The 26,657-nt window shown below is 40.0% G+C and overlaps 1 protein-coding gene and 1 non-coding gene across 17 annotated transcripts in view; one reads left to right on the forward strand and one right to left on the reverse strand.

Annotated features, from left to right (window-relative positions):
* The window catches only part of ZNF674 (zinc finger protein 674), a 36,124-nt gene extending 11,619 nt beyond the window's left edge, over positions 1-24,505 (forward strand). For 10 of the 16 annotated variants that reach the window (XM_030934651.1, XM_030934653.1, XM_030934655.1 and 7 more), the window contains one exon: positions 21,959-23,928. In XM_030934651.1, the coding sequence (XP_030790511.1) occupies positions 21,959-23,451 (1,493 nt within the window). In that variant the 3' untranslated portion in view covers positions 23,452-23,928. Of the gene's footprint in view, positions 1-16,239; positions 16,274-21,958 lie in introns of all 16 variants that reach the window. The other 6 variants (XM_030934652.1, XM_030934654.1, XM_030934660.1 and 3 more) reach the window with 3 other exon arrangements.
* On the reverse strand, positions 6,852-6,954 carry LOC115898819. Its single transcript, XR_004058484.1, has one exon. It is a non-coding gene; the product is annotated as a U6 spliceosomal RNA (small nuclear RNA).
* Positions 24,506-26,657: the final 2,152 nt, after the last annotated feature.

Genomic DNA, 26,657 nt, shown 5'->3' on the forward strand with positions numbered 1-26,657 from the left:
GGTATGCACCATGATGCCCAGCTAATGTTTTTTTTTTTTTTTTTTTTGTATTTTTAGTAGAGACAGGGTTTCTCCATGTTCATCAGGCTGGTCTCGAACTCCCGATCTCAGGTGATCCACCTGCCTCGGTCTCCTAAAGTGCTGGGATTATAGGCATGAGCCACCATGCCTGGCCTCTTTTTGACATTTTTTACTGGCTAGGATCTTGAGTATTGTGTTGAATAGGTATAGTGAGAATGACTTCTTTGCTTTATTCCTGATTTTAGGGCAAAAGTACTCACTTTCTCATCATTAAGTATAATTTTTTATTTGTAGAGTTTTCCATTGGTGGCCTGACAATGGTTGAGGATTATTCCTTTTAATCTTAGTTTTTTGAGATTTTATCATGAATTGATGCTGAATGTCGTGAATGCTTTTTCTGTATCAATCAATATAATCATGCTTCTTCTCCTTTATTTTTAAATTAATTAAATAATTATTATTATACTTAGAGATGGAGTTTCATTCTGTTCCCCAGGCTGGAGTGCAGTGGTGTGGTCATAGCTCATTGTGGCCTCAAACTCCTGTGCTCAAGTGATCCTCCTGCCTTAGCCTCCAGAGTAGCTGGGACTACAGGCATGTACCACCATGCCCAGCTATTTTTTAAATTTTTTGTAAAGATGAGGTCTTGTTGTGTTGCCCAGGCTGGTCTTGAACTTCTGGCCTCAAGTGATCCTCCATCTCAGCCTCCCAAAGTTCTGGGATTACAGGTGTGAGCTACCATGCCTAGTTAATTTGCAGATTTTTCTTTTTCTTTTCTTTTCTTTTTTTTTTTTTGAGACGGAATCTCGCTCTGTTGCCCAGGCTGGAGTGCAGTGGCACGATCTCAGCCCACTGCAAGCTCCGCCTCCCAAGTTCAAGTGTTTCTCCCACCTCAGCATCCTGAGTAGCTGGGATTATAGGCACCTGCCACCATGCCCGGCTAATTTGTATGTGTGTGTGTGTGTGCGCGCGCATTTTTTTTAGTAGAGACGGGGTTTCTCCATGTTGGTCAAGCTGGTCTCAAACTCCCCTGACCTCAGGTGATCCACCTGCCTCAGGCTCACAAAGTGCTGGGATTACAGGTGTGAGCCACCATGCCTAGCCAATTTGCAGATATTGAACCAGCCTTTCCATTACCTGTGTAAACCCCACTTGATAATGATCATTTCTTGGATATGCTCCTATTTGATTTTGCTCATATTTTATTATTTTGCATCTGTGTTTATGTGTCATAATTGTTTGTAGTTTTCTTCACTTTGACTGTGTCTGGTTTTGACATCAGGGTTATGCTGGCCTCATAAAATGAGTTGGGAAGTGTTTCCTCCTCTTCTGTTTTCTGAAATTTATATAGGACTAGCATTATTTCTTAAATGTTTTGTAGAGTTCATCAGTGAAGACATCTGGGCCTAGCATTTTCTTTGAGGGGAAGTTTTGAACTACAAATTTTTTTTGAGACAGAGTTTCGCTCTTGTTGCTCAAGCTGGAGTACAATGGCGCGATCTTGGCTCACCACAACCTCCGCCTCCTGGGTTTAAGCAATTTTCCTGCTTCAGCCTCCTGAGTAAGTGGAATTACAGGCAAACACCACCATGCCCAGCTAATTTTTGTGTTTTTAGTAGAGACAGGGTTTCACCATGTTGGCCAGGGTGGTCTCAGACTGCTGACGTCAGGTGATCTATCAGCCTCTGCCTCTCAAAGTGCTGGGATTAGAGGCGTGAGCTACCACGCCCGGCTACAAATTCGTTTTTTTTTTTTATAATTATAGGTATATTCAGATAACTGTTTTCTTCTTGAGCAAGCTTTAGTGGTTTGTGGCCTTGAAGGAATTTGTCTCATCTAAACTATCAAGTTTTTGATATAAAGTTTTTTTTGGCCAGGCGGGGTGGCTCACGCCTGTAATCCCAGCACTTTGGGAGGCCGAGGCGGGCGGATCTCGAGGTCAGGAGTTCAAGACCAGCCTGGCCAACATAGTGAAACCCTATCTCTACTAAAAATACAAAAATTAGCCGGGCATGGTGGCATGTGCCTGTAGTCCTGGCTACTCGGGAGGCTGAGGCAGGAGAATCGCTTGAAACCAGGAGGCGGAGGTTGCAGTGAGCCAAGATCGTGCCACTGCACTCTAGCTTGGGCAACAGAGTGAGACTTTGTCTCTAAATAAATAAATAAATAAAATAAAATAAAGTTTTTTTATAAGATTTCCTTATTATTTTTTAATATTTGTAGGATCTGTAATGTTGTTCTCCTGATATTGATAATGTATGTTTTTTCTTGATCAGTCTGACTTAAGATTTATCCATTGTATTAATCTTTTCACAGAACCAACTTTTGATTGTGTTTATTTTTGTGTTTTTCATTTTCTGTTTCTTTGAGATAGAAAGAAATCCTTATTGATTACTGTATCTTGCATACAGAAGAGCATTTAGAACATATGCGTACTTTTCAGAAGAAGTATATAGCTAACACCTGGATAATCACCATTCAGGTTGAGAACTACGACTCTACCCCTTCCAGATTGCATCCTTCTACCTCTCTCCTGGATGTAACCTGTATCCCAAATTCGGGGGTAGATTTTAAGATTTTTGTTAGAGCTTCTGCTGTCTATATTTATATCCACAGGCAATATATTGTTTAGTTTGAACTTTTTCTTCTTTGAGCTTTATGAAAACAGAATCATCTGTATGAATTATTTTGTGACTTGTTTCTTTTATTCACTATTATAGTTGTGAGATTCAGCTATGATGTTTATTTTCATTGCAGGATAGTGTTCTAGTTTGGGTATCACACAATTAAAAGTACCTACTCTTCTGTCTTTTAAATTATTTATTTTTTAGAAACAGGGTCTCACTCTGCTACCTAGGCTGGAGTGCAGTGGTGTGATCGTAGCTCATTGCAGGCTTGAACTCCTGGGCTTAAGCAAGCCTCCTGCCTCAGCCTCCTGAGTAGACAGTACTATAGGCATGTGCCACTGTGCTCAGCTATTCTTATTTTTCATGTAGAGATGGAGTCTCATTATATCACCCAGGCTGGTTTTGAACTCTTGGCCTCAAGAAATCCTCCTGTCATGGCCTCCTAAAGTGTGGGATTACAGGTGTCAGCCACTGTACTCAGCCAGTATTTACTCTCTTGATGGAGTTTGGGTTCCGTTTTAAGGCTAGTATAGCTAATGATAATACTGCCATTATTTTACATGTCTGCTAGGAACATTTGCTGTGAGAGCTTTACTAATGTATATACCTAGGTTGTAGTGTCTGGGTTCTGGAGGTGTGAATAATTTATAGATAAGGCCAAATGTTGTTTGTGATGTTGTTGGTTTGTAAAGCATTTGTAGATGCTCCCTCTGTGCCACTTCTGCTTGTCAGACTATTATTTGTTCCCATTCTGGTAGGTGTGTATTAGTATCTTATTGTGATTGAAACTTTTGTTTCCTTGATTAGTAGTGTAATTGATCCTCATTTCATATTTTATAGAGAACTTGAGTGACTTGTGTAAATCTTACACAGCGCCTGCGTAAGTCTTCAACTCTTTTTTTTTCTTATGGTGTATGTCTTCCTCCTACTTATTCATAGCACTATTTTCTTTCTTCTTTTTATTTTTTATTTTTTATTTTTTTTGAGACAGAGTCTTGCTCTGTCACCCAGGGTAGAGTGCAGTGGGGAGATCTCAGCTCACTGCAACCTCTGCCTCCTGGGTTGAAGCCGTTCTCCTGCCTCAGCCTCCCGAGTAGCTGGGATTGCAGGTATGTGCCACCATACCTGGCTAATTTTTGTATTTTTAGTAGAGATGGGATTTTGCCATGTCAGCCAGGCTGGTCTTGAACTCCTGACCTGAGGTGATCCACCCCCCTCTTGGCCTCCCAAAGTACTGGGTTGATAGGCGTGCACCACCATGCCCAGCTAATTTTTTGTATTTTAGTAGAGATGGGATTTCACCATGTTGCCCAGGCTGGTCTCAAACTCCTGAGCTCAGGCAATCCACCCACCTCGGCCTCCCAAAGTGTTGGGATTAGAGTCATGAGCCACTGTGCCCAGTCTTGATTGTCTTTTCACTGTCTTTCTTGTGTCTCTTGTTGAACAGAGATTCTTTATATTTAAATTGAGTTTCTTGTAGACATGATATAGTTGAATCTTGTGTTTTTAATCTCAACTGACAATCTGCCTTTTAATTGGCGTGTTTTTGTAATTACTGACATTGTTGGAGGTAGGTCTACCATTTTATTATTTCTTTCTTCTTTGTCCCCCTTTTTCTGATTGTTGTTATTCTACTCTCTCATTCCTCTCTTCTTTGGAACGTTTGAATATTTTCTTTTTTTTTTTTTTTTTTTTTTTACTTTTTTTTATTATACTTTAAGTTCTAGGGTACATGTGCACAATGTGCAGGTTTGTTATATATGCCATGTTGGTGTGCTGCACCCGTTAACTCATCATTTACATTAGGTATATCTCCTAATGCTATCCCTCCCCCTCCCCCCAAATACTTTCTTAGTTAAACTTTTTGTTTTGAGATTATTATATATTCTCATGCACTTGTAAGAAATAATACCAAGAGATTGTAATGTACCCTTTATCCAGTTCCCCCCATTGGTAGGTAACATCTTGCAAAACTGTAGTACAGTATCCCAACCAGGATATTGACATCTATACAGATCAAATATGGAGCATTTCTATCACTGCAAGGATCCCTCATGTCACTCTTTTTATTATTTATTTATTTATTTATTTATTTATTTATTTATTTTTGAGATGGAGTCTCACTCTGTGGCCCAGGCTGGAGTGCAATGGCGTGATCTGGTTTCACTGCAACCTTTGCCTCCTGGGTTCAAGCGATTCTCCTGTCTCAGCCTCTCGAGTAGCTGGGATTACAGGCGCCCGCCACCATGCCTGGCTAATTTTTGTATTTTAGTAGAGGACGGGATTTCACCATGTTGTCCAGGCTGGTCTCGAACTCTACATCTCAAGTGATCCGCCCGCCTCGGCCTCCCAAAGTGCTGGGATTACAGGCGTGAGACACCACGCCTGGCTGTCACTCTTTTATAATCATACCAATTTTCTCCCAACCCATCTCGTCTTATAGCCTGGTAACTAATAATCTGTTATCTGTTTCTATGATTTTGTCATTTGAAAAATGCTATATAATGGAATCATACTGTATATAACCATAAGGGATTAGTTCTTTCTCACTCAGCATAATACTCCAGAGATTCATTCAGGTTGTTGTATGTATCAAGCTTGATTCTTTTTATTGCTGAGTAGCATTCCATGGTATGCATGTTTGTTTAACCATTCCGCTGTTGAAGGACATCTAGGTTGTATCCAGTGTTGGGCTATTACAAATAAATTTGCTACAAACATTTCTGTGTAGGTTTTTATAATAAGTTTTTATTTCTCTGGGATGAATTTCCAGGAGTGCAATTATAATATAAATATTATATTTTAAACGTTCCTCTTTTTGTCACTGTCTCGTTTTTAAATTAAATTTTTATTTATTTATTTATTTTCTTTTGAGAATGAGTCGCTCTGTCACCCAGGCTGGAGTGCAGTGGCGTGATCTTGGCTCACTGCAAGCTCCACCATCCTGGTTCAAGCGATTCTCCTGCACCAGCCTCCCAAGTAGCTGGGACTATAGGTGCACACTGCCATACCCAGCTAATTTTTGTATTTTTAGTCGAGATGGGGTTTCACCATGTTAGCCAGGCTGGTCTCGAACTCCTGACCTCAAGTGATCTGCCCACCTCAGCCTCCCAAAGTGCTGGGATTCCAGTGAGCCACCACACCCGGCCTATCTGTCTGTCTGTCTGTCTGTCTATCTAATCTATCTATGTATTTATTTGAGATGGTGTCCTGCTCTGTTGCCCAGGCTGAAGTGCAGTGGTGCGATCTCGGCTCACTGCAACCTCTGCCTCCTGGGTTCAAGCGTTTCTCCTGTCTCAGCCTCCTGAGTAGCTGGGACTACAGGCGCACAGCACTATGCCCAGCTAAGTTTTGTATTTTTAGTATAGACGTGGTTTCACCATATTAGTCAGGCTGATCTTGAACTCCTGACCTCAGGTGATCCATCTGCCTTGGCCTCCCAAAGTGCTGGGATTACAGGTGTGAACCACCGTGTCTGGCCCTATTTATTTTTTAAGATAGGGGTCTCACTATGTTGCCCATGCTGGTCTTGAGCTCCTGGGCACAAGCAATCCTCTTGCCTCACTCTCCCAAGTAGCTTGGACTACAGGTGTGTGATGTCATGCCTGATTGTTATTTTTTAAAATCAGTGGCTGCTGTAGACACTAAGATAGTCACATAGAACCTTTCACATTCTACTTATAGTTTAATAGTTCAAGTAATATGTAGAAGCTTTACAACAGTGTAGATGTCTTTAATTTCTTTCTTTTATGTTACAGTTTTTGAACATACTACATCTACATAACATTTTAAATCCCCCAGACAGTGTTATATTTTTTTGCTTTCAACTATCATATATATCTTAAAGAATTCAAAGGAGAAAAATTATCCATTACATTTACCCAGATATTTTGCCATTTCTGTTGCTCCTCGTTTATACCTAAAGTTCCATGTTTCCCTCTGATATCATCTCCCTTCACCTGAAGAAGAACCTACAGCATTTCTCTTAGAAGTCTGCTGCTGACAAAAATCTCTTAGTTTTCCTTCACCTGATAATTTTAAAATTTCATCTTCTTTTTTTTAATTTTTATTTTTATGGGTAAATAGTAGGTATATATGTTTATGGGATACATCAGATATTTTGATACAGGCATATGATGTGTAATAATCATATCAGAGTGAATGGGGTATCCATCCCCTCAAGCATTTATCCTTTGTGTTATAAAAAAAATGAAACCCTTCACAAATTTGCATGTCATCCTTACACAGGAGCCATGCTAATCTTCTCTGTATTGTTCCAATTTTAGTATATGTTCCAATGTTAGACAGTGAGCACTTGTCTTCATTCTTGAAGGGTGTTTTTGCTGGATGTAGAATTATGGATTGACATTTCTTTTCCTTTAGTATTTTTTTTTTTTTTTTTTTTGAGACGGAGTCTTGCTCTGTCGCCCAGGCTGGAGTGCAGTGGCCTGATCTCAGCTAACTGCAAGCTCTGCCTCCCGGGTTCCCACCATTCTCCTGCCTCAGCCTCCCGAGTAGCTGGGACTACAGGCGCCCGCCACCTCGCCCGGCTAGTTTTTTGTATTTTTTAGTGGAGACGGGGTTTCACCGTGTTAGCCAGGATGGTCTCGATCTCCTGACCTCGTGATCCGCCTGTCTCGGCCTCCCAAAGTGCTGGGATTACAGGCTTGAGCCACCGCGCCCGGCCTCCTTTAGTATTTTTAAGATGTTCCATTGTTTTCTGACCTCCACTGTTTCTGATGAGAATTTTGCAGTCCTTTGAATCATTGTTTCGTCATAGACAGTGTACCTTTTTTTCCTCTGGCTGCATTAGAAATGTTTTAAGTTGGCTTTCCAGGCTTTTGATTATAATGTTTCCGGTGTTTCTTTTGAGTGTATATTGATTCTGGTGTACTGTGCTTCTTGAGTCTGTAAATATATGTCTTTTTCCAAATATGGGAAGTTTTTGGTTATTATTTTTGCAATGCTTTTTTCTACACTAGTTTCTTTTTCTCCTTCTTGAGGACTCTAATGACATGTACATTGGACCTTTTGATATTGCCCTGCAGGTCCCTAGAGGCCCTGTTTCTTTTTCCCAATCATTTTTACAATTTTTTTATTTTTACAGTTTCTGTTTCTCTGTTGAGAACGTCTGTTTAGCCATTCATTTCAGGTGTTTGCCATTACCTCATAGAGCTTAAATGTCGTAACTACTTAAATGTCTTTGATATTTCCAGCACCTGGGTTATTTCAGGATTGGCATCTGTTAATTGTCTTTTTCCCTGGAGAACTGGTCACATTTTTTTTTTTTTTTTTTTTTTTTTTTTTTTTTTTTTTTTTTTTTTTTTTTTTTTGTGATTGGTTGTTATGCTGAATAATTTTGGATTCTATCCTGGATAGTGGTGACTGTGTCGTTATTGCTTTTTTATTTATTTATTTATTTTTTGAGACGGAGTTTCACTCTGTCGCCCAGGCTGGAGTGCAGTGGCACAATCTCAGCTCACTGCAATCTGCAACCTCTGCCTCCCAGGTTCAAGCAATTCTCCTGCCTCAGCCTCCCGAGTAGCTGAGATTACAGGCGACTGCCACCATCTCTGGCTAATTTTTTGTGTGTTTAGTAGAGATGGGGGTTTTGCCATGTTGGCCAGGTTGGTCCCGAACTCCTGACCTCAAGTGATCCACCCGCCTTGGCCTCCCAAAGTGATGGAATTACAGGCGAGAGCCACCGCGACCAGCCCATTATTGCTTTTCATCTTTATCAGGTAATAAACCACTAGGTCTGTCTCACCTTCTATGGGTATCAGTTCCAACCAGTTCAGTTTTCAAAGCCTTTCAATCTGTCGTGTGCATGTGCCATTTAGGGGTTAGAGACTCGAGTGGTGGGTTCGGTCTTTGTGCAGTGTTCAAAGCCTTCACTGCCCTGCTTACATTTGTCACTCAGGTGTTAGTCTCAGACTTGAGCTGTGGCTTAAATCTTAGTTCAGTTCTCAAGGCTTGGTATGTAGCTTTGCTTTCTCTTGAGTGAAGAGTCCCTGGATGAACTCAGGACTTGTGTATATTCATAAGTCACTGGGACCTGTACTTGGATCAGAGTCTTGAGAAAGAAGATGAGGGATAAAAGGGGAACCCACTGATGTATGAGTTGTTTCTCTACTTTTTGAGTCACCTCCGTAGTCTTCCTGCTTTTGTTGACTTGTCAGAGTCCTCAGGTAGTTACTTTATGTATTTTGTCCAGAGATTTTTGTTGCAATAATCAGTAGGAGAGGCTGTAGTAGACTTACTCCATTGTGGCTAGAAATGGAAACCTCGATTTCATTCATTCTTGCTTTTATCTTTTTTATTTCTGTCTTTCTGCTAGTTTGAATTTAATTTGCTCTTTTTCTAGTTTCATAAGGTCATCATTTGAGACCTTTCTTTTCTAATATAAGCATTGTGAATGCCATAACTATCTAAGTACTGATTTAGCTATTTTAAACCCTTTACTGTGGTTTAATTTGGCATACAAGAAATTATACATACTTAAAGTAAACAGGGATGGGCACAGTGGCTCACACCTGTAATTCCAGCACTTGGGGAGGTGGGGAGATTGCTTGAGACCAGAAGTTCAAGACCAGCCTGAGCAACATAGCAAGACCCCATCTCTACCAAAAATAAAAAACATTAGCTGAGCATGGTGGCACATGCCTGTAGTCCTAGCTACTCAGGAAGCTAAGGTGGGAGGATCACTTGAGCCTAGGAGTTTGAGTTTACAGTGAGCTATGATTGTTCTACTGTACTCCAGCCTGGGTGATAGAGCAAGACCCTGTCTCCAAAAAATAAAAAATAAAGCAAACAGTTTTGGTAAGTGTTGACATATATACACCCAGGATCACATCACCACAATCAAAATAATAAGATCACAGAACAAGTTGGGAAGTATTCCCTCCTCTTTCCAATTCTTTGGAAGAGTTTATGTAGAATTGTATTCTTTCTTCCTTAAAAGTTTGATAGATACTGGGTTATTCAGATTATCTATTTCTTCTTGAATGAGCTTTCATAATTTGTGTCTTTTTTCCTTTCCTTTTTTTTTTTTTTTTTTTTTTTTTTTTAAAGACAGAGTCTTGCTCTGTCTCCCAGGCTAGAGTGCAGTGGCACACCAACTCGGCTTACTGCAATCTCTGCCTCCTGGGTTCAAGTGATTCTCGTGTCTCAGCCTCCCGAGTAGCTGGGATTATAGGTGTACACCACCATGCCTGGCTAATTTTTGTATTTTTAGTAGAGATGGGGTTTTGCCATGTTGGCCAGGCTGGTGTTGAACTCGTGACCTCATGTGATCCGTCCGCTTAGGCCTCCCAGAGTGCTGGGATTATACACATGAGCCATCGCGCCTAGCCAATAATTTGTGTCTTTCAAGGAGTTTGTCAGTTTTGTCCATCAAATTTATTAGTATAAAGTTGTTCTTAATATTCCCTTATCATCCTTTCAATTTCCGAGGATCAGTAGTAGTCTTATTTTAGTTTCAAAGTAAGTCTAATCACATATAGTATTGAAAACAATGAAGTTCATTTAAAGGAAAAGTTCTCTCCCAGCAAATACCTGCTTCAGGCTGAAAGATTTTAGTGGCAAAAAGAGCATGCTCAGTGTTTTCTTTCTTTACTTTTCCAGCTAGTTCTTCTCCCTTGTCTTTCTCCCCCACTCAACACCTAGGCCATCTCTGGCCCCTTAAATGCAGTGGGTGAGGAAGGAAGGAAGGAGATACAATGGGCAAAAAAAGGTTTGACCTAACTGACAAAGTTGTAATCTAATATTGATGCCCTCTCTATGTTGCAGATTCCAAATACTCATTCTTCCTGTTCTTGGAACTTTATGGTTTCCTTGGAGATGTCCTAGCTGGAGCCCCCTGACTGCAATTTCCTTGATGCAGGAAGGGCTACTTTCCCAACCAGTTGTTTAATATATCCCTGGGCCCCATGGTGTACCTTCAGTTTCCTTTTGCCGAGGTCACCTTGATGCTAGCAAAAAGCCCTCTTTCCAAAGTAACCCAGCCCCGTTCATGTCCAGAGGGTCCACATCTGGCTTGTGGAGTGTGTGTGATTGTGGGGTTAAGACCCACAGTTCACCCCCATGCAACCTCTTCTCTACTACCACAGACTGCCTCAGCCTGTCATTTGCAAAGTTTTTCTATGTGAAAGTCAGGTGCCAAGTTCTCTGTGTCCCCTAAAATCTAGTGGATATATGTCAAACAGGTCATCTCTTTGAAATCCTTCTCATCAGATTGGGGTGGGGTGAACACACTCCTTACTCACCTATTGGAGAGAGAAAATGTCGCAGCTTTCAAATGGCTATCTCTAAAGAAATTTTCTTCCTTAGCGTCTTCAACCTTAACACTCTTATACTTTGTTTTTCTTCTTTTTAAAAATTTTTTGAGAGAAGGTCTCTCTGTTGCCTAGGCTGGAGAGTAATGGTGCCATCTTGGCTCATTGCAGCCTCAACCTCCTGGGCTCAATTGATCCTTCTGCCTCAGCCCCCAAAGTAGCTGAGGTTACAGGCACATGCCACGACACCTGGCTAAGTTTGTTTGTTTGTTTGGTAGACACAGGGTTTCGCCATGTTGCCCAGGCTGCTCTTGAACTCCTGAACTCAAGTGATCTGCCTGCCTCCACTTCCCAAAGTGCTGGGATGACAGGCGTGAGCCACCATACCCGGCCAACACTCTTATGCTTTTAAGGGGTATGTTAGAGCTGAAGTACATTAAGTGGCTTTGACCTATTCCTTTTGAGTCCTGTAAAGGCCTGTGGACTGGGAAAATACTTGCTAGTCTTTTATTACCAGTCTTTGAAATAAAAAGAGTGGGTTTTAACATTATGTCAAATTAATCCCCTAAAAGCATGGATTGCAGCCGGGTGGGCAGATACAGCTTCGTGAAATGTATGGAATTCTGGCCGGGCGCGGTGGCTCAAGCCTGTAATCCCAGCGCTTTGGGAGGCCGAGACGGGCGGATCACGAGGTCAGAAGATCGAGACCATCCTGGCTAACATGGTGAAACCCCGTCTCTACTAAAAAATACAAAAAACTAGCCGGGTGAGGTGGCGGGCGCCTGTAGTCCCAGCTACTCGGGAGGCTGAGGCAGGAGAATGGCGTAAACCCGGGAGGCGGAGCTTGCAGTGAGCTGAGATCCGGCCACTGCACTCCAGCCCGGGCGACAGAGCGAGACTCCGTCTCAAAAAAAAAAAAAAAAAAAAAAAAAAAAAAAGAAATGTATGGAATTCAGCTTTTGAATAGAAATCATTAATGTTAAAATGCAAAGCTTTATAACCTTATGTGGCAAAATTAATGTTACAGATAGTGTGTAATTTAGACTCGTGCACACACACACACACACACACACAGAATTATAGATTTTAAATTTTGGTAATATGGCAAGGGTAAATTGGTATGTTATTGTAATTTTCACTTCCCTGATCACTATTGAAAGTATTTATCATTTCATATGTTATTGACTAGTTAGATTTCCTCTTCTGTGGCTTGCCTGTTCATATTCTTTTTTTTTTTTTTTTTTTTTTTTTGAGACTGAGTCTCGCTCTGTTGCCAGGCTGGAGTGCAGTGGTGTGATGTCGGCTCACTGCAACCTCCGCCTCCCAGGTTCAAGCGATTCTCCTGCCTCAGCCTCCTGAATAGCTGAGACTACAGGTGTGCGCCACCACGCCCAGCTAATTTTTGTATTTTTAGTAGAGACAGAGTTTCACCATGTTGGCCAGAATGGTCTCGATCTCTTGACCCCATGATCTGCCCACCTTGGCCTCCCAAAGTGCTGGGATTATAGACATGAGCCACTGCGCCCGGCTGCCTGTTCATATTCTTTATTCATGTTTTTGTTGAGTTGTTTGTCTCTTCTTACTGCTTTATATGAATTCTTTGTATATTCTTTCAATTTTGTGTGTAGTCAATATCTTTCCTTAGTCTAGGGTGTTTATGGTGTCTTTTTGAGTAGAAGTTTTAATTGTAAAAGAATCAAATGTATCAATTTTTAGTTTGCTTTTTGTGTAATTTGTTTTTTTTTGTGAGATGGAGGCTCACTCTGTCACCCAGGCTGGAGTGCAGTGGTGCCATCTCAACTCACTGCAACCTCTGCCTCCTGGGTTCAAGCGATTCTCCTGCCTCAGCCTCCTGAGTAGCTGGGACTACAGGTGTGTGCCACCATGCGCAACTACATTTTTTTGTATTTTTGGTAGAGATGGGGTTTCACCATGTTGGCCAGGCTGATCTCAAACTCCTGACCTCAGGTGATCCTCCCGCCTCAGCCTCCCAAAGTGCTGGGATTACAGGCGTGAGCCACCATGCCCAGCCCTTTTTGTGTAATTTTAAGTAATTTTTTTTTTTTTTTTGGCTGAGCACATAAAAATATTTTTATATAATTTTCTAAAAATTTAAATATTTGCTATTTATTTTCTTAAAATCTGCCTGGAATTTATTTATTTATTTATTTATTTAGAGATGGAGCTTTGCTCTTGTTGCCCAGGCTGGAGTGCAATGGCTTGATCTCGGCTCACCGCAACCTCCACCTCCCAGGTTCAGGCGATTCTCCTGCCTCAGCCTCCTGCGTAGCTGGGATTACAGGCATGTGCCACCACGGCTGGCTAATTTTGTGTATTTTTAGTAGAGATGGGGTTTCACCATGTTGGCCAGGCTAGTCTCGAACACCTGACCTCAGGTGATTCACCTGCGTCAGCCTCCCAAAGTGTTGGGATTACAGGTGTGAGCCACTGTGGCACCTGGCCAAAACCCAGTTGCTCTGCTGCGAGCACTTTTTTTTTTTTTTTTTTTTGAAATGGAGTTTCACTCTTGTTGCCCAGGCTGGAGTGCAATGGTGTGATCTTGGCTCACTGCAGCCTCCACCTCTTGGGTTCAACCAATTCTCCTGTCTCAGCTTTCCGAATAGCTGGGATTACAGTCCCATGCCACCATGCCCAGCAAATTTTTGTATTTTTAGTAGAGACAGAACGGTTTCGCCATCTTGGCCAGGCTGGTCTTGAACTCCGACCTCAGGTGATCCACCTGCCATGGCCTCCCAGAGTGCTGGGATTATAGGCATGAGCCATTGCGCCCAGCCTGTTGTACCATTCTTACCAATTGATATTGTTAAGAGCTAACAGGCTTTAGTCCCCTTATCTCCTTTGATCCTTTGGTCTCCCATAGGAATTTTAGGATTTGTTTGTTGAGTTCCAAGGTAAACTCTGGGATTCCAATTGCAATTGCACGTGTTTAGAAATGAGTTGGGAGTGGGTTGGGAATTGGCATCTTTATACTGTTGAATTTTCCTTTCAGTGCACTCTTATTCAATTTTCCTTTTATGTCATTTACTAATGTTTCAAATTTTTTGTCAGGAAGATCTTATGCATTTTTTGTTGAATTTTTTCCTAGATACCTCTGAATTATTGTTGCAGTTTTGATTGGGATCTTGTTTCCTATCACATCTTCTAATTGGTTAATATTAGTATATGAGAATGCTAGTGATATTCATAAAATCATGTGTACAGAAGTCTTTCTGAAGGCTTTTATCAATACTAATCATTCTTTTATTCTCTTGGGTCTTCTATGTGAATAATTATCTTTATAAAGGCAATTGTCTTTTCCGATTATACATTTTATTTCTTTTTCTTCTCTCAGTGAATTAGGACCTGTAGTACAATGTTTAATAGATAAAATGATATTGCATTCTTTGTTTCTGATTTTAGTGGAAATAATCATGAAGACAATGATTGTAATAAAATGATAGGCAGCATTTGAATGCTTGCCATGTGCCACAAATGCATTGTTCTGTATGCTTTGCACATATTAAATAGTTGAATCCTCCCAATGACCCTGTAAAGTAGGCTGGTTGTTATCCCTGTTTTATATATGAAAAAAACTGAGGCACAGAAATGATGTAACTTTATAGTTTTCACTATTAAATATGCTGTGGTATTTTGAAAGGTATCTTTCATCAAGAGCCCCTTTTATTAGTCCTGTTTTGTTAATAAGACTTTTGTTTTGTTTTTGTTTTGAGACAGAGTCTCGCTCTGTCACCCAGGCTGGAGTGCAATGGCGTGATCTTGGCTCACTGCAACCTCCGCCTCCCGGGTTCAAGCAATTCTCCTGCCTCAGCCTCCCAAGTATCTGGGATTATAGGCATCCACCACCACGCCCGGCTAATTTTTTGTATTTTTAGTAGAGACAGGGTTTCACCGTGCTGGCTAGGCTGGTCTCGAACTCCTGGCCTCAGGTGATCCACCCACCTCGGCCGCCCAAAATGCTAGGATTACAGGCATGAGCCACCACACCCGGCCTAATAAGATTTTTTTAAAAATCATTAATGAGTGTTGTATTTTCTTAAATGCTTATTTTCTGCATATGTTGAGAAGACAGGTTTTCCTCCTTTAATCTATTATTGTGGTAGATTACATGAATTTCTGATATTGAAGTGTTCTTGTGTTCCTGTGCTAAGCTGTACTTAATTGTGAAGCATTTTTAAAAATTAATTTAGAATTCATTTTACTAGTGTTTAACCTATGAATTTTGCATTAATGTTTAGAAGTAAAATAGATCTTAGATTTTCTTTTTTTGTACTGTTCTTCTCTTATTCTGGTATCCAAGGTTATACTAGCTGCATAAAATAAACTGAGTACTTTTCCTTCTTGTAATTTTTGAAATTGTGACTGAAATTTAGTTTCCTGAGAGTTTGATACCAATCATTTTCAAAACCATCTGGATATGGCAAGACTTGATTATGGAATCAGTTTTTATAATTTAAAAAACAGTTATTGATTTATTCAAGCTTCTTGAATTTTCTGTCAGTTCTGGTCATTTTTCTAGACCATTATGTTTCATCTGAGATGTCCAATTTACCAACCTTGATTTTAAAAAAAGTCTCAGTTTTATTAAAGTAGGTCATGCCTGCCTGAGGTTTAAAGAGTAAACTAAATGTGGTGAAACTAAAAAGAAAGTGAAGGGCATGATAAACATAAAATTCAGGATATTGACTATCTGAAAAGAAAGAAAAGGAAATGGGCATATGAAGAACTTCAAAGATAACTATAATTCGTTTTAATGGTTGGTAGATACACAGATATTATTTTTGATATTACTATTCTTTATAACTTACATATATTTTACAAAACTTATTTGAAATGTTTCACTGTGGAAGGTTAAGATTGAACTCACCATGCTGCTCCTGTCACCCACCCAAAGGCATGTGTACGTACATAGACTTCGTGTTTCCCCATAGTCCCAATGTGATTATACCATAAATTTGTTTTCCATCAGTACTGTTGTTTACAATATGACTATACAGTTAGCCCTCTGTATCTTCAGGGGATTTGTTCCAGAACCTTCATGGATACCAGAATCCACTGATACTCAAGTCCCTGATACAAAATGGCATGGTATAATCGGGCCTCCGTATTTGTGGGTTTTGATCCTTAGTTGGTCAAATCCACAGATGTAAAACCCATGGATACAGAGGGCTGACTGTATATATAAATACTATACACAGCCAAGCCACATAGTAATCTATGATTAATTTACCTTCCCTGCATAACTGTGTTCCTTTGGTTAATAATTTTGTTTTTTGTTTTTTGTTTTTTTTTTGAGACAGAGTCTTGCTGTGTCGCCCAGGCTGGAGTGCTATGGTATGGTCTTGGCTCACTGCAGCCTGTAACTACAAACTCCTGGGCTCAAGCGATCCTCCCACCGCAGGCTCCCAAGTAGCTGGGACTACAGCTGTGCACCACCACACTCAGCTAATTTTTTAAATTTTTTATAGAGATGGGGTCTCATTGGATTGAGAGTCCAGGCTGGTCTGGAACTCCTGGACTCAAGTCATCCTCTTGCCTCAGCCTCCCAAAGTGCTGGGATTACAGGAGTGAACCACTTCTCCTGGCTTAATTGTTTTCTTCTTTCATTTGTTTCTCTCTCCATATACTTATCATCAGTTGTCTAGAGTGACTCTGAGCGCTTCTGGAGATATCAAGGGTTTCCTCAGTGTCATATCCCTGAGTTTTTCTGGAGCCTTCTGACCTGCTCTCATCTGGGCGGATTACCCTCATTCCTTCTTGTGTAGCTACCATCTTGACATTGCTCTTCAGTGTCATTCTGGGGATTCTCTTCACCTTCTGCATTGTTGGGTTCCATGTTTTCTTTATGCCATGCCCTCTTCCTCATTTGGTTGGAGCATATTCTTCAAGTACTTTCCTAAGAAAGGATGTAGGTAGGCCCATGGGAGATAAAGTTTTGAGATTTTTGGAAGTCTACAAATGTTTGATTCCTGATGGAGTTTGGCTTGGAGTAGAGTTCTAGGATGGAAATATCTTTCCCTTAGACTTTTGAAGGCATTGCTCCATTGCCATCTAATTTTCAGTGTAAAGCTATTTTGATTATTGATACTTGATATCATTTTTTTCTCTGTTTCAGCTTATAAGATTTCACCTCCTTTATCTCAAGTGTTCTGGCATATCCCCACACTGGATCACTGCCACCAGTATTTCTGGGTGTCTGGTAGGAAGTAAATCCCCACAGGGATAGTTTTTTTTTTTTTTCCCCCCATGCAAAGCCAAGATGCTACAGGGCCAGACAGCTGCATTGCACATCCAAGTGGCAAGCTAGGCCTTTTATATTAAGCCCCTTTCACTTTGTCTGTGGGCAAGTCCAGTTTGACCCACTAAAAACAGGCACATCATACAAGAAAATCATTGGCCTCTCGTGTTCGGGCATCCAGACTCCCAGAAGAAAAACAGGTGTTCAGCGCCCTAGGTAGGCAAAGCCATCATATCAACATAGGGAATATTCCACAAGCCAAGTTCCCAGACTCTAGCCAGGAGCCAGCCCTGTGAGCAGGCCCTTCTAAAGATCAGTTCTGCTGTGTTAACACTTTCCTACAGGTTACCTTTACTGGTGCTCTTTATTTCTTTGTGTGGATTTGAGTTACCATAGAGTGTCCTTTATTTTCTTGGAGCTGAACTTTAAGTTAGATCAAATAGCAAAAGCAGTCTGGGGATAGGGCTTTTGGTAGAGCTCCAAAACAGATCATCCCCTTGGGTAGCTGTGAGGCTACCAGTTTTCATGGAGCTGGGGAGCCAGTGGGGGAGTAGGAAGAGTAGTAGTAGTACCAAGTGAACCATGACCTGGCTGTTCTTAGTGAGGTTTACTAGTTTTTTTTTTTTTTTTTCTCTCTGTGTGTGTGTGTGTGTGTGACAGAGTTTTGCTCTTCTAGCCCAGGTTACAGTGCAATGGCACGATCTCGGATCACTGCAACCTCTGCGTCCCAGATTCAAGCCATTTTCCTGCCTCAGCCTCCTGAGTAGCTGGGATTACAGGTACCTGCCATCATGCCTGGCTAATTTTTGTATTTTTAGTAGAGAGGGTTTCACCATGTTGGCCAGGCTGGTCCTGAACTCCTGACCTCAGGTGATACACCCGCCTCGGCCTCCCAAAGTGCTGGGATTATAGGCGTGAGCCACCACGTCAGGCCTGTTTTTTCTCGAATAAATGATTTTTAATTGATTGCTTGCCTTTGGTTAATTTCTAAAGTCGTGAAATGATTGGTTTTGATAATTTTTGATTTTGCCAGTATTATTACTTTTGTGGGGCAGAGGATTTACTGAGGTCCTTCCTCTCACTCTGTCATTTCAGAAGTCTAGCCTAAAAGCCTTTCTTTTAAAACTGAAAAAAAGTACAAGAAATCGTAATTATAACAGACACCCTTGTACTTCCTTCCCAGAATTGGCAAATGTTAACATTTTGTCGTTTTTTAAAAAATAAAAGAAACAGGCCAGGCACGGTGGCTCACGTCTGTAATACCAGCACTTTGCGGGACCAAAGGCAGGCAGATCACGAGGTCAGGAGTTCGAGACAAGCCTGACCAAAACAGTGAAACCCCGTCTCTACTAAAAATACAAAAATTAGCCAGGCGTGGTGGTGTGCGCCTGTAATCCCAGCTACGCAGGAGGCTGAGGTAGGAGACTCGCTTGAACTCAGGAGGCGGAGGTTGCAGTGAGCCAAGATTCTGCCACTGCACTCCAGCCTAGGCGACAGAGGGAGACTCCATCTCAAAATAAATAAATAAATAAAATTTTAAAAATAAAAAGAAAAAAGAAACAAGTTTACAAATAAAGTTGAAGTCCCATTTTTCCCCTCCTGAGGCCTATTCCTTCTATCTCTCCCCAGGTAAACAGTATCATGAATTTTGTGAGTATCCTTCTAATCTATGTTTTTATACTTTTGCTACGTATAATGTACCTGTAATCAATAGAGAATTCTTTTTGTAACATTACCAGATTGGTACACTCAAATTATAGGGATCTTGGCCAGGCGCGGTGGCTCACACCTGTAATGCCAGCACTTTGGGATCTGCCAAGTCGGGTGGATCACCTGAGGTCAGGTGTTTGAGACCAGCCTGGCCAACATGGTGAAACCCCGTCTCTACTAAAAATACAAAAATTAGCCAGGTGTGGTAGTGGGTGCCTGTAATCCCAGCTACTCAGGAGGTTGAGGCAGGAGAATTGCTTGAACCCAGAAGGCAGAGGTTGCAGTGAGCCAAGATAGCGCTACTGTACTCCAGCCTGGGCGACACAGCAAGACTCCATTTCAAAAAAAAAAAAAATTATAGGTATCTTTCTGCAACTTGCTTTCTGTGTTCAGTATTACCTTTTGAGCTTTATGCTGATACTTTAGATTTAGATCATTTATTTTAACTGCTCTGCTAGCATTCCAACATGAGTGTCATAGTTCATTTTCCATACCTTTATTGGTGAATGTTTGGTGGTTTCTAATATTTCGTTGTCATTCTTGTACATGTTAAAATTTGCCATAATTTCTCTATGGTATGACTACAAGTGGAATAGGTAGTAAGGCGTGTGTGTGTGTGTCTGTGTGTATGTATGTGTATGTGTGCACATGTGCACATGTGTGTATTTTTTTTTTGAGACAGGGTCTTACTTTGTCACCCAGGCTAGAGTGCAGTGTTGTGTACATGGCTCACTGCAACCTTGACCTCCTGGGCTCAAGCAATCCTCTTGCCTCAGTCCCCTAAGTAGCTGGAACTATAGGTGTGCGCCACCACGCCCAGCTAACTTTTTGTATTTTTTTTTTTTTTTTTTTTGTGGAGACGGGTTTTGCTATGTTGCCCAGGCTATATATTTTCAATAATACTAAATGTATTACCTCTTATCCATCATAAGTGGAATCAATTTGCCATGTATATTTAAGAGTTTCACATCTATGTAAGTGAAAATTGCTTTATAATATTCTCGTATTTTATCCTTCTTTGCTTTTGGCATCAAGGTCATATAAGCATTGTCTTGCCAATTTTATTTTGGTTACTAAGTGCCAGGTGTAGTTTTTCCCATAATTGTATTTTCAACATTTCTCTCTCATTTTGCCCTAATTGTCTTTTGAAAGCATGGAGCTGATTTTTTAAAAATGCAATTTGATATGACTGGCATTTAACTAATAGAGTTAATATATATTTATTGTGAAATTACTATGTTTGTATTTCTTCTTTTAGTATATTTTCTACATAGCCTGCTTTTCATCACTTCTCTTTTCTTGCCTTTGCTGGATTTTCTTTACCCTCTTTTTCCTCTTTAGTCATTATCCTTCTGCATAACTGAAGTATCAGGCATTATTCTTAGCCAGGTTTTGTGTATGGCAAATTCTTTGTCTTTTCTTGTCCAAAAATGTCCTTGTCATCTTTCTTTAGGGTGATTTATCTGGGTATAGAGTTCTAAGATGAAAGTTTGTCTCTGGACAGTGAAGATATTATTCTTTAATCTTCTGGCTTCTTTTTTGAAGAAGTCTGATGCTGATATAATTATTTCTTTATAGGGGACATTTTTGTTTATTCATGGTAGCTTACAATATTTTCTTTCTGACTTGAAAGCCTTGTGGCTGCACTGAACTTTGTCTAAATGCAGACTTGTATATTTACCACACTCAAGGACTTTGGACATTCAGTGGTAGGATACATGCCTTTCTTCCATTTTAGAAAAGAATCAGTCATTGTCTCTTCAAATACTGCCACTGCCTAGGTCAGGGGTCCCCAAGACTGCTCCCATACTCAGATATTCTCTAGAGAAACTCATGGGACTCAGCATATAGTTGTAATCATGGGTAAGATTTATTACAGTGATGTAGTAATGATAAACAACTAGATTATAAAGGAAAAAGGTACAGGCAGAATCTGGAGGCATCCATGTGCAGGCTTCCTTATGCTGTCTGCCTGTCATGAATACAGAGCACACTCTAACTCCAGTATCAAAGATGAATCAACACGTGTGATGTTTATGTCAGGGCAAGCCTATTAGAGACTAAGTGATTTCCCAAGATCTGTCATCTAATTTATTAAATCTGTCTTATCTGTGGCTGGTCTACTGTTCAACCTATTTAGAGTTTTTTAAAATAATGCCTACCTTAAAAATACTCATCTGTCTTTTTTCAAAATTTCCTGCTATTTCCTTCATAGTCTGGTTCTTACCTTATCTTTGTACATTTGAAATACACTTCTTTTAAAGCGCAGATTGTTCTATTATCTACAGTTCTAGGAATGGGAGTATATTTAAATATATCAGTCAATTCTTTCTAATGATGGATCAGTTTCTTCTAAGGTTTTAAATTTTTTACTGTGAACTCCTCAGTGAGAGTTGGTTTTCCCTAGAAGTTCTGTGATGTCCTCAGCTATAAAGACATGAGTGTGTGTATATATAACTACAAGGGCTCCCATGCTTGTTAAACAGGAACTAGAAAGATTCCCCACTAGCCAGAGAAATTGGCAAGAAGGATGTTATATATAAGACATCAAAAGCCTAATTCTGTAACTCAATCCAAATGATTACAAGCATAGTACAGAGCCTATAAACTGAAACATTTCAAAAGTTGGTCTTGTTATGTGTAGGTTCATAGCAGTGGCAACCTTTCATACACACACACATACACACATATACACATACAATTATGTGTGTGTGTGTGTGTGTGTGTGTGTGTGTGTGTGTGTGTGTGTATATATATATATATATATATATATAAGCTTTAAGCCAAAATTACACTCTGACTTTACTGAATTCCTGAACATTTGTGCCCTATGGTCCCCTTCAAATCCTCAAGCTGTTCTGTTTACCGTCTCACTTTAAATTCCCACTTCATTTTGATACCTAATATGTTTCTTTTCTTGATTTTGAGCCTGGGACATGGGGAGAGTCCTCCATCCACATCAGCTCAAGTCATGTTGATAGGAGTTCACTGCTTGGGCATTTAGGGATTAAAGTTATTTAATAAATTATAGTGGGAAGACAAGTTTGATGATTCATTGCATTTTCTTCTAGAAGTCTGGCAAGTTGACGAGCAGACAGATCACTACAAGGAAAGCCAAGACAAACTTCTGTGGCAAGCTGCATTCACAGTCAAGGAAACACTGAAGGATGAAAGTGGTCAAGAATGTAAAATATGTAGAAAAATCGTTTATCTCAACACAGACTTTGTTTCTGTAAAACAAAGACTCCCTAAATATTACTCATGGGAAAGGTGTTCAAAACATAATTTAAACTTTCTTAGTCAAAATAGAAGCTGTATAAGAAAGAAAGATGATGGATGTAAGGCATATTGGAAAGTATGCCTCCATTCTAATCTTCATAAAGCTCAACCTGCAGATAAATTTTTTGACCCTAATCAACGAGGGAAAGCCCTCCACCAAAAGCGAGCCCTTAATAAAAATCAGAGAAGTCAAACTGGGGAGAAACTCTACAAATGTACTGAATGTGGAAAAGTGTTTATCCAGAAAGCAAACTTAGTTGTACATCAAAGAACTCACACCGGAGAGAAACCTTATGAATGCTGTGAATGTGCAAAAGCCTTCAGCCAGAAGTCAACCCTCATAGCACACCAGAGAACTCACACAGGGGAGAAGCCCTATGAATGCAGTGAATGTGGAAAAACCTTTATCCAAAAGTCAACTCTGATTAAACATCAACGAACTCATACAGGAGAGAAACCATTTGTATGTGGCAAATGTCCAAAAGCCTTTAAGAGTTCATATCATCTTATTAGACATGAAAAAACACACATCAGACAAGCATTTTATAAAGGTATTAGATGTACTAAGTCCGACCTTATATACCAAAGGATTCACACAAGTAAGAAACCTGAGTGCAGTGAACATGGGAAAGCCTCTGATAAGAAGCCCAGTCCCACTAAACATTGGAGAACTCATACAAAAGAGAACATTTATGAGTGTAGTAAATGTGGGAAAAGCTTCAGAGGAAAGTCACACCTCTCTCTTCATCAGAGACTTCATACAGGAGAGAAACCCTATGAATGTAATATATGTGGGAAGACTTTTAGTGGAAAGTCACACCTCTCTGTCCATCATAGAACTCATACAGGAGAGAAACCTTATGAATGCAGAAGATGTGGGAAAGCCTTTGGGGAGAAGTCAACCCTTATTGTACATCAGAGAATGCATACAGGAGAGAAACCCTATAAATGCAACGAATGTGGGAAAGCCTTTAGTGAGAAGTCACCACTGATTAAACATCAGAGAATTCATACAGGAGAGAGACCCTATGAATGCACTGACTGTAAAAAAGCCTTCAGTAGGAAGTCAACTCTCATTAAACATCAGAGAATTCATACAGGAGAAAAACCTTACAAATGTAGTGAATGTGGGAAGGCCTTCAGTGTGAAATCAACTCTCATCGTGCATCACAGAACTCATACAGGAGAGAAACCTTATGAATGCAGAGACTGTGGGAAAGCATTCAGTGGGAAGTCAGCTCTCATTAAACATCAGAGAAGTCACACAGGAGATAAAAACCTATGATTATACTTGAGAGTGGGATAATTATACTAGTAGTTATTTGTCATTTGACTATTACTAGTCTCATTATTTGTCAAATAATCATGGGGAGTAATCTTATAAATGTCTAGAATATTGGAAATTCTTCATATGTTAATGTTCATTTAACTTAATAAAAGGTACAAAAGTATAATTCCAGAGGTGTCAATAAATGTGATCAGTTTTTTCACCCAGAATTCTTCACCCAGGAGTGAAGAACTATACGTCATATAATTCAAAACGGGCAAAACTGAGTGTAGTTATGTGGGAAAGCCTTCAGAAAGAATTTAAATGGCACTGTTTATCAGAGTATTTATGCTGAGAAAAACTAAGAATTTAGTGAGCTTATAAAACCATGGTAGCCAGGTGTGGTAGGTAGCTCACACCTGTAATCCTAGCACTTTTGGGAGGCTGAGGTGGGCAGATCACTTGAGCTCACAAGTTTGAGACCAGCCTGAGCAACATGGCAAAACTCTGTCTCTACAAAAAACACAAAAGTTATCTGAGTGTGGTAGTGCATGCCTGTAGTCCCAGCTGCTCGGGAGGTTGAAGTAGGAGGATGGCTTGAGCCCGGGAGGCAGAGGTTGCAGTGAACTGAGATCGTGCCACTGCACTCCAGCCTGGGTGTTATAGCCAGACCTTGTCAAATAAATAAATACACAAATAAACCCATAGTAGAAATGAGAGGAATCATGCTCTATATTATTTTATTAATAGAGACAGGGTCTTGCTATGCTGCCCAGGCTGGTGAACTCCTAGCCTCAACTGATCCTCCCACCTTTGTCTCCCAAAGCACTCAGATTATAGATATGAGCCACCACACTTAGCATATTCTTTACCAAACATTTTGTGGAAAAGGTATAGAGGTGGCAAACAAACAATTATAAATTTAAGATATGTTCACTGTGGAGTCGAGTATGACTATTTATTTAGGGACAGTGGCACGATCTTGGCTCACTGCAGCCTCTGCCTCCTGGGTTCAAGCAATTCTCCTGCCTCAGCCTCCCAAGTAGCTGGGATTAAGGCATCCACCAACACACCCAGCTAATTTTTTTTTTTTTGTATTTTTAGTAGAGACCTGGTTTTGCCATGTTGGGCAGGCTGGTCTCAAACTCCTGACTTCAGGTCATCCACCCTCCTCAGACTTCCAAAGTGCTGCGATTACAGGCAAGAGCCACCTCGCCCGGTGAGTATGACATTTTTTAAAGAACAGTATAAAGCATAAAATACCCTATGTGGGGCAAACTCCCAGATTATTTTCCTAAACAAATAGAAAAAAAAAATGCTTCCTTAAATAGGGTAAGAGAGGATGAGTCATCAGGATCCCTGAAACAAAGATCTCAAACAGGAGACCTTATATATATTATTCATCAATATCTTCAGTGCGAAAATGCAAAGCCATTACAGAAAGGGCACATAGTAAGCTTTTACATACTTTCCTTAGGAACAGTGCTTAGAACTTAAAATTCTCCATGTTTTAAGAAAGAGTAATAATTTTATGGTAAAGCAATATAAGATTTAACATTTTCAGAGTATCTTCCATAACAGCAGTATTATTTAAAGTAGTGAAAAAATAAGACAATTTAATATCCAATGACAGCTGATTAAAAATTGATATGTCAATTAGGTGAAATAATGGGCACCAATTAAGACTACTGGCAAATTTGGGAAAATGTTCATGGTAAATCATAAGTAAAAAATATTATAAAACAATAACCATATGATTAATATTGTAAAAATAGGAAGTATATGAACCATTATATCAGCCATTTTGGGTGGTTGACATAAAAATTTTGTGATGAGTAAAGTCATATGCACATATGAGTATAAATTCATATTTCATCTATATAAGTATAAATTTGTATTCACCTATTTCATAGGTGAGTGTGTGTGTATAGATAAACACATGGAACAAAAAGCTAGTACATCTGTGTAGTGTGGAGGGAAAAAGCTAGGAAAGAAATACACCAAATTATTAAATAGATTGGCATTTGAGTGTGGGGGATTATTGATGTGTAAAAATTTTTTTGGATGTAGTCTCCAGAAATCACCAATAAAGTATATCGTTTAAAGTGTATCTTATGCATGCTTATTTTCTTTTCCCATCCATTTTGCCACTCAGCTTTGTCTTTAATATGTAACATCATTCTCTTCTTAAAATGACCCCATTTTCACATATGTATACATATTGCCTATTTGTTTTCCATATGATTGAGATTACAGTTTTGAGTGTGTACATAGTTGACCCTTGAACAACATGGGTTTGAACTGTGTATGTCCACTTCTATGTGGATTTTCTTCCACATGTGCCACCACTGAGACAGCAAGATAAACCCTTCTTTCTCCTCCTCATCCTATTCAACATGAAGATGATGAGGATGAAAACTTCTTATGATTCACTTCACTGAATGAATAGTAAATAGAATACATATATAATACACAAAATGTGTTAATGGACTATATACATCATCAGTAAGGCTTCTGGTCAACAGTAAGCTATTAGTAGTCAAATTTCGGGGGGAGTCATAAATTATATGCAGATATTTTACTGCTGGAGGGTCAGTGCCCATAATCCCATGTTCCAGGGTCAACAATATTTTGCATCTTGAGAGTGGGTATCCTATGATATTTGGAGGCAGGGGCTCTTAGTATGTTGTTCAGGCTGGTCTCGAATTCCTGGGCCCAAGCAGTCCTGCTGAGCCTCCCAAGTAGCTGGGAATACAGTATCCTATGATTTTAATAATACCTGTATGTGATTTTCTGATAAAAGCATCTCATTCGCTTTTTATTCTATAACCACCAAATCCTGTGACATAAGTTACTAGTTAACAAATTTTACAAGTGAGAGATGTAAGGAATGCTTAAGTGTTCAAGTAATGAGACAAAATCAACTTCTGAAGAAAGCTCTTTTCACTGTGATATTTGTGAGTGCTGCTGAATGCTTGTACTCCCTCTTGTCCCTGTCCTTTTGTTAGCAGTTAAGGCAGAAACCCTAGATGACCCCCAATGATTAATGCCCTATATAATCCCTTCCCTGAAGGTAGGCAGAACTGAGACTGCTGCTAGCCAATAGAATATGGGCAAAGGTGATGGGATGTCACTCCCATGACTACATTATGTTATATAAGACTGTCTTAGCAGACTGGAGAGATTTTCCTTGCTGCTTTGATGAAGTAAGCAGCCATATTGAA

The sequence above is a fragment of the Rhinopithecus roxellana genome, chromosome 7 (assembly GCF_007565055.1).
Source record: "Rhinopithecus roxellana isolate Shanxi Qingling chromosome 7, ASM756505v1, whole genome shotgun sequence".
In the NCBI taxonomy this organism is placed as follows: Eukaryota; Metazoa; Chordata; class Mammalia; order Primates; family Cercopithecidae; genus Rhinopithecus; species Rhinopithecus roxellana.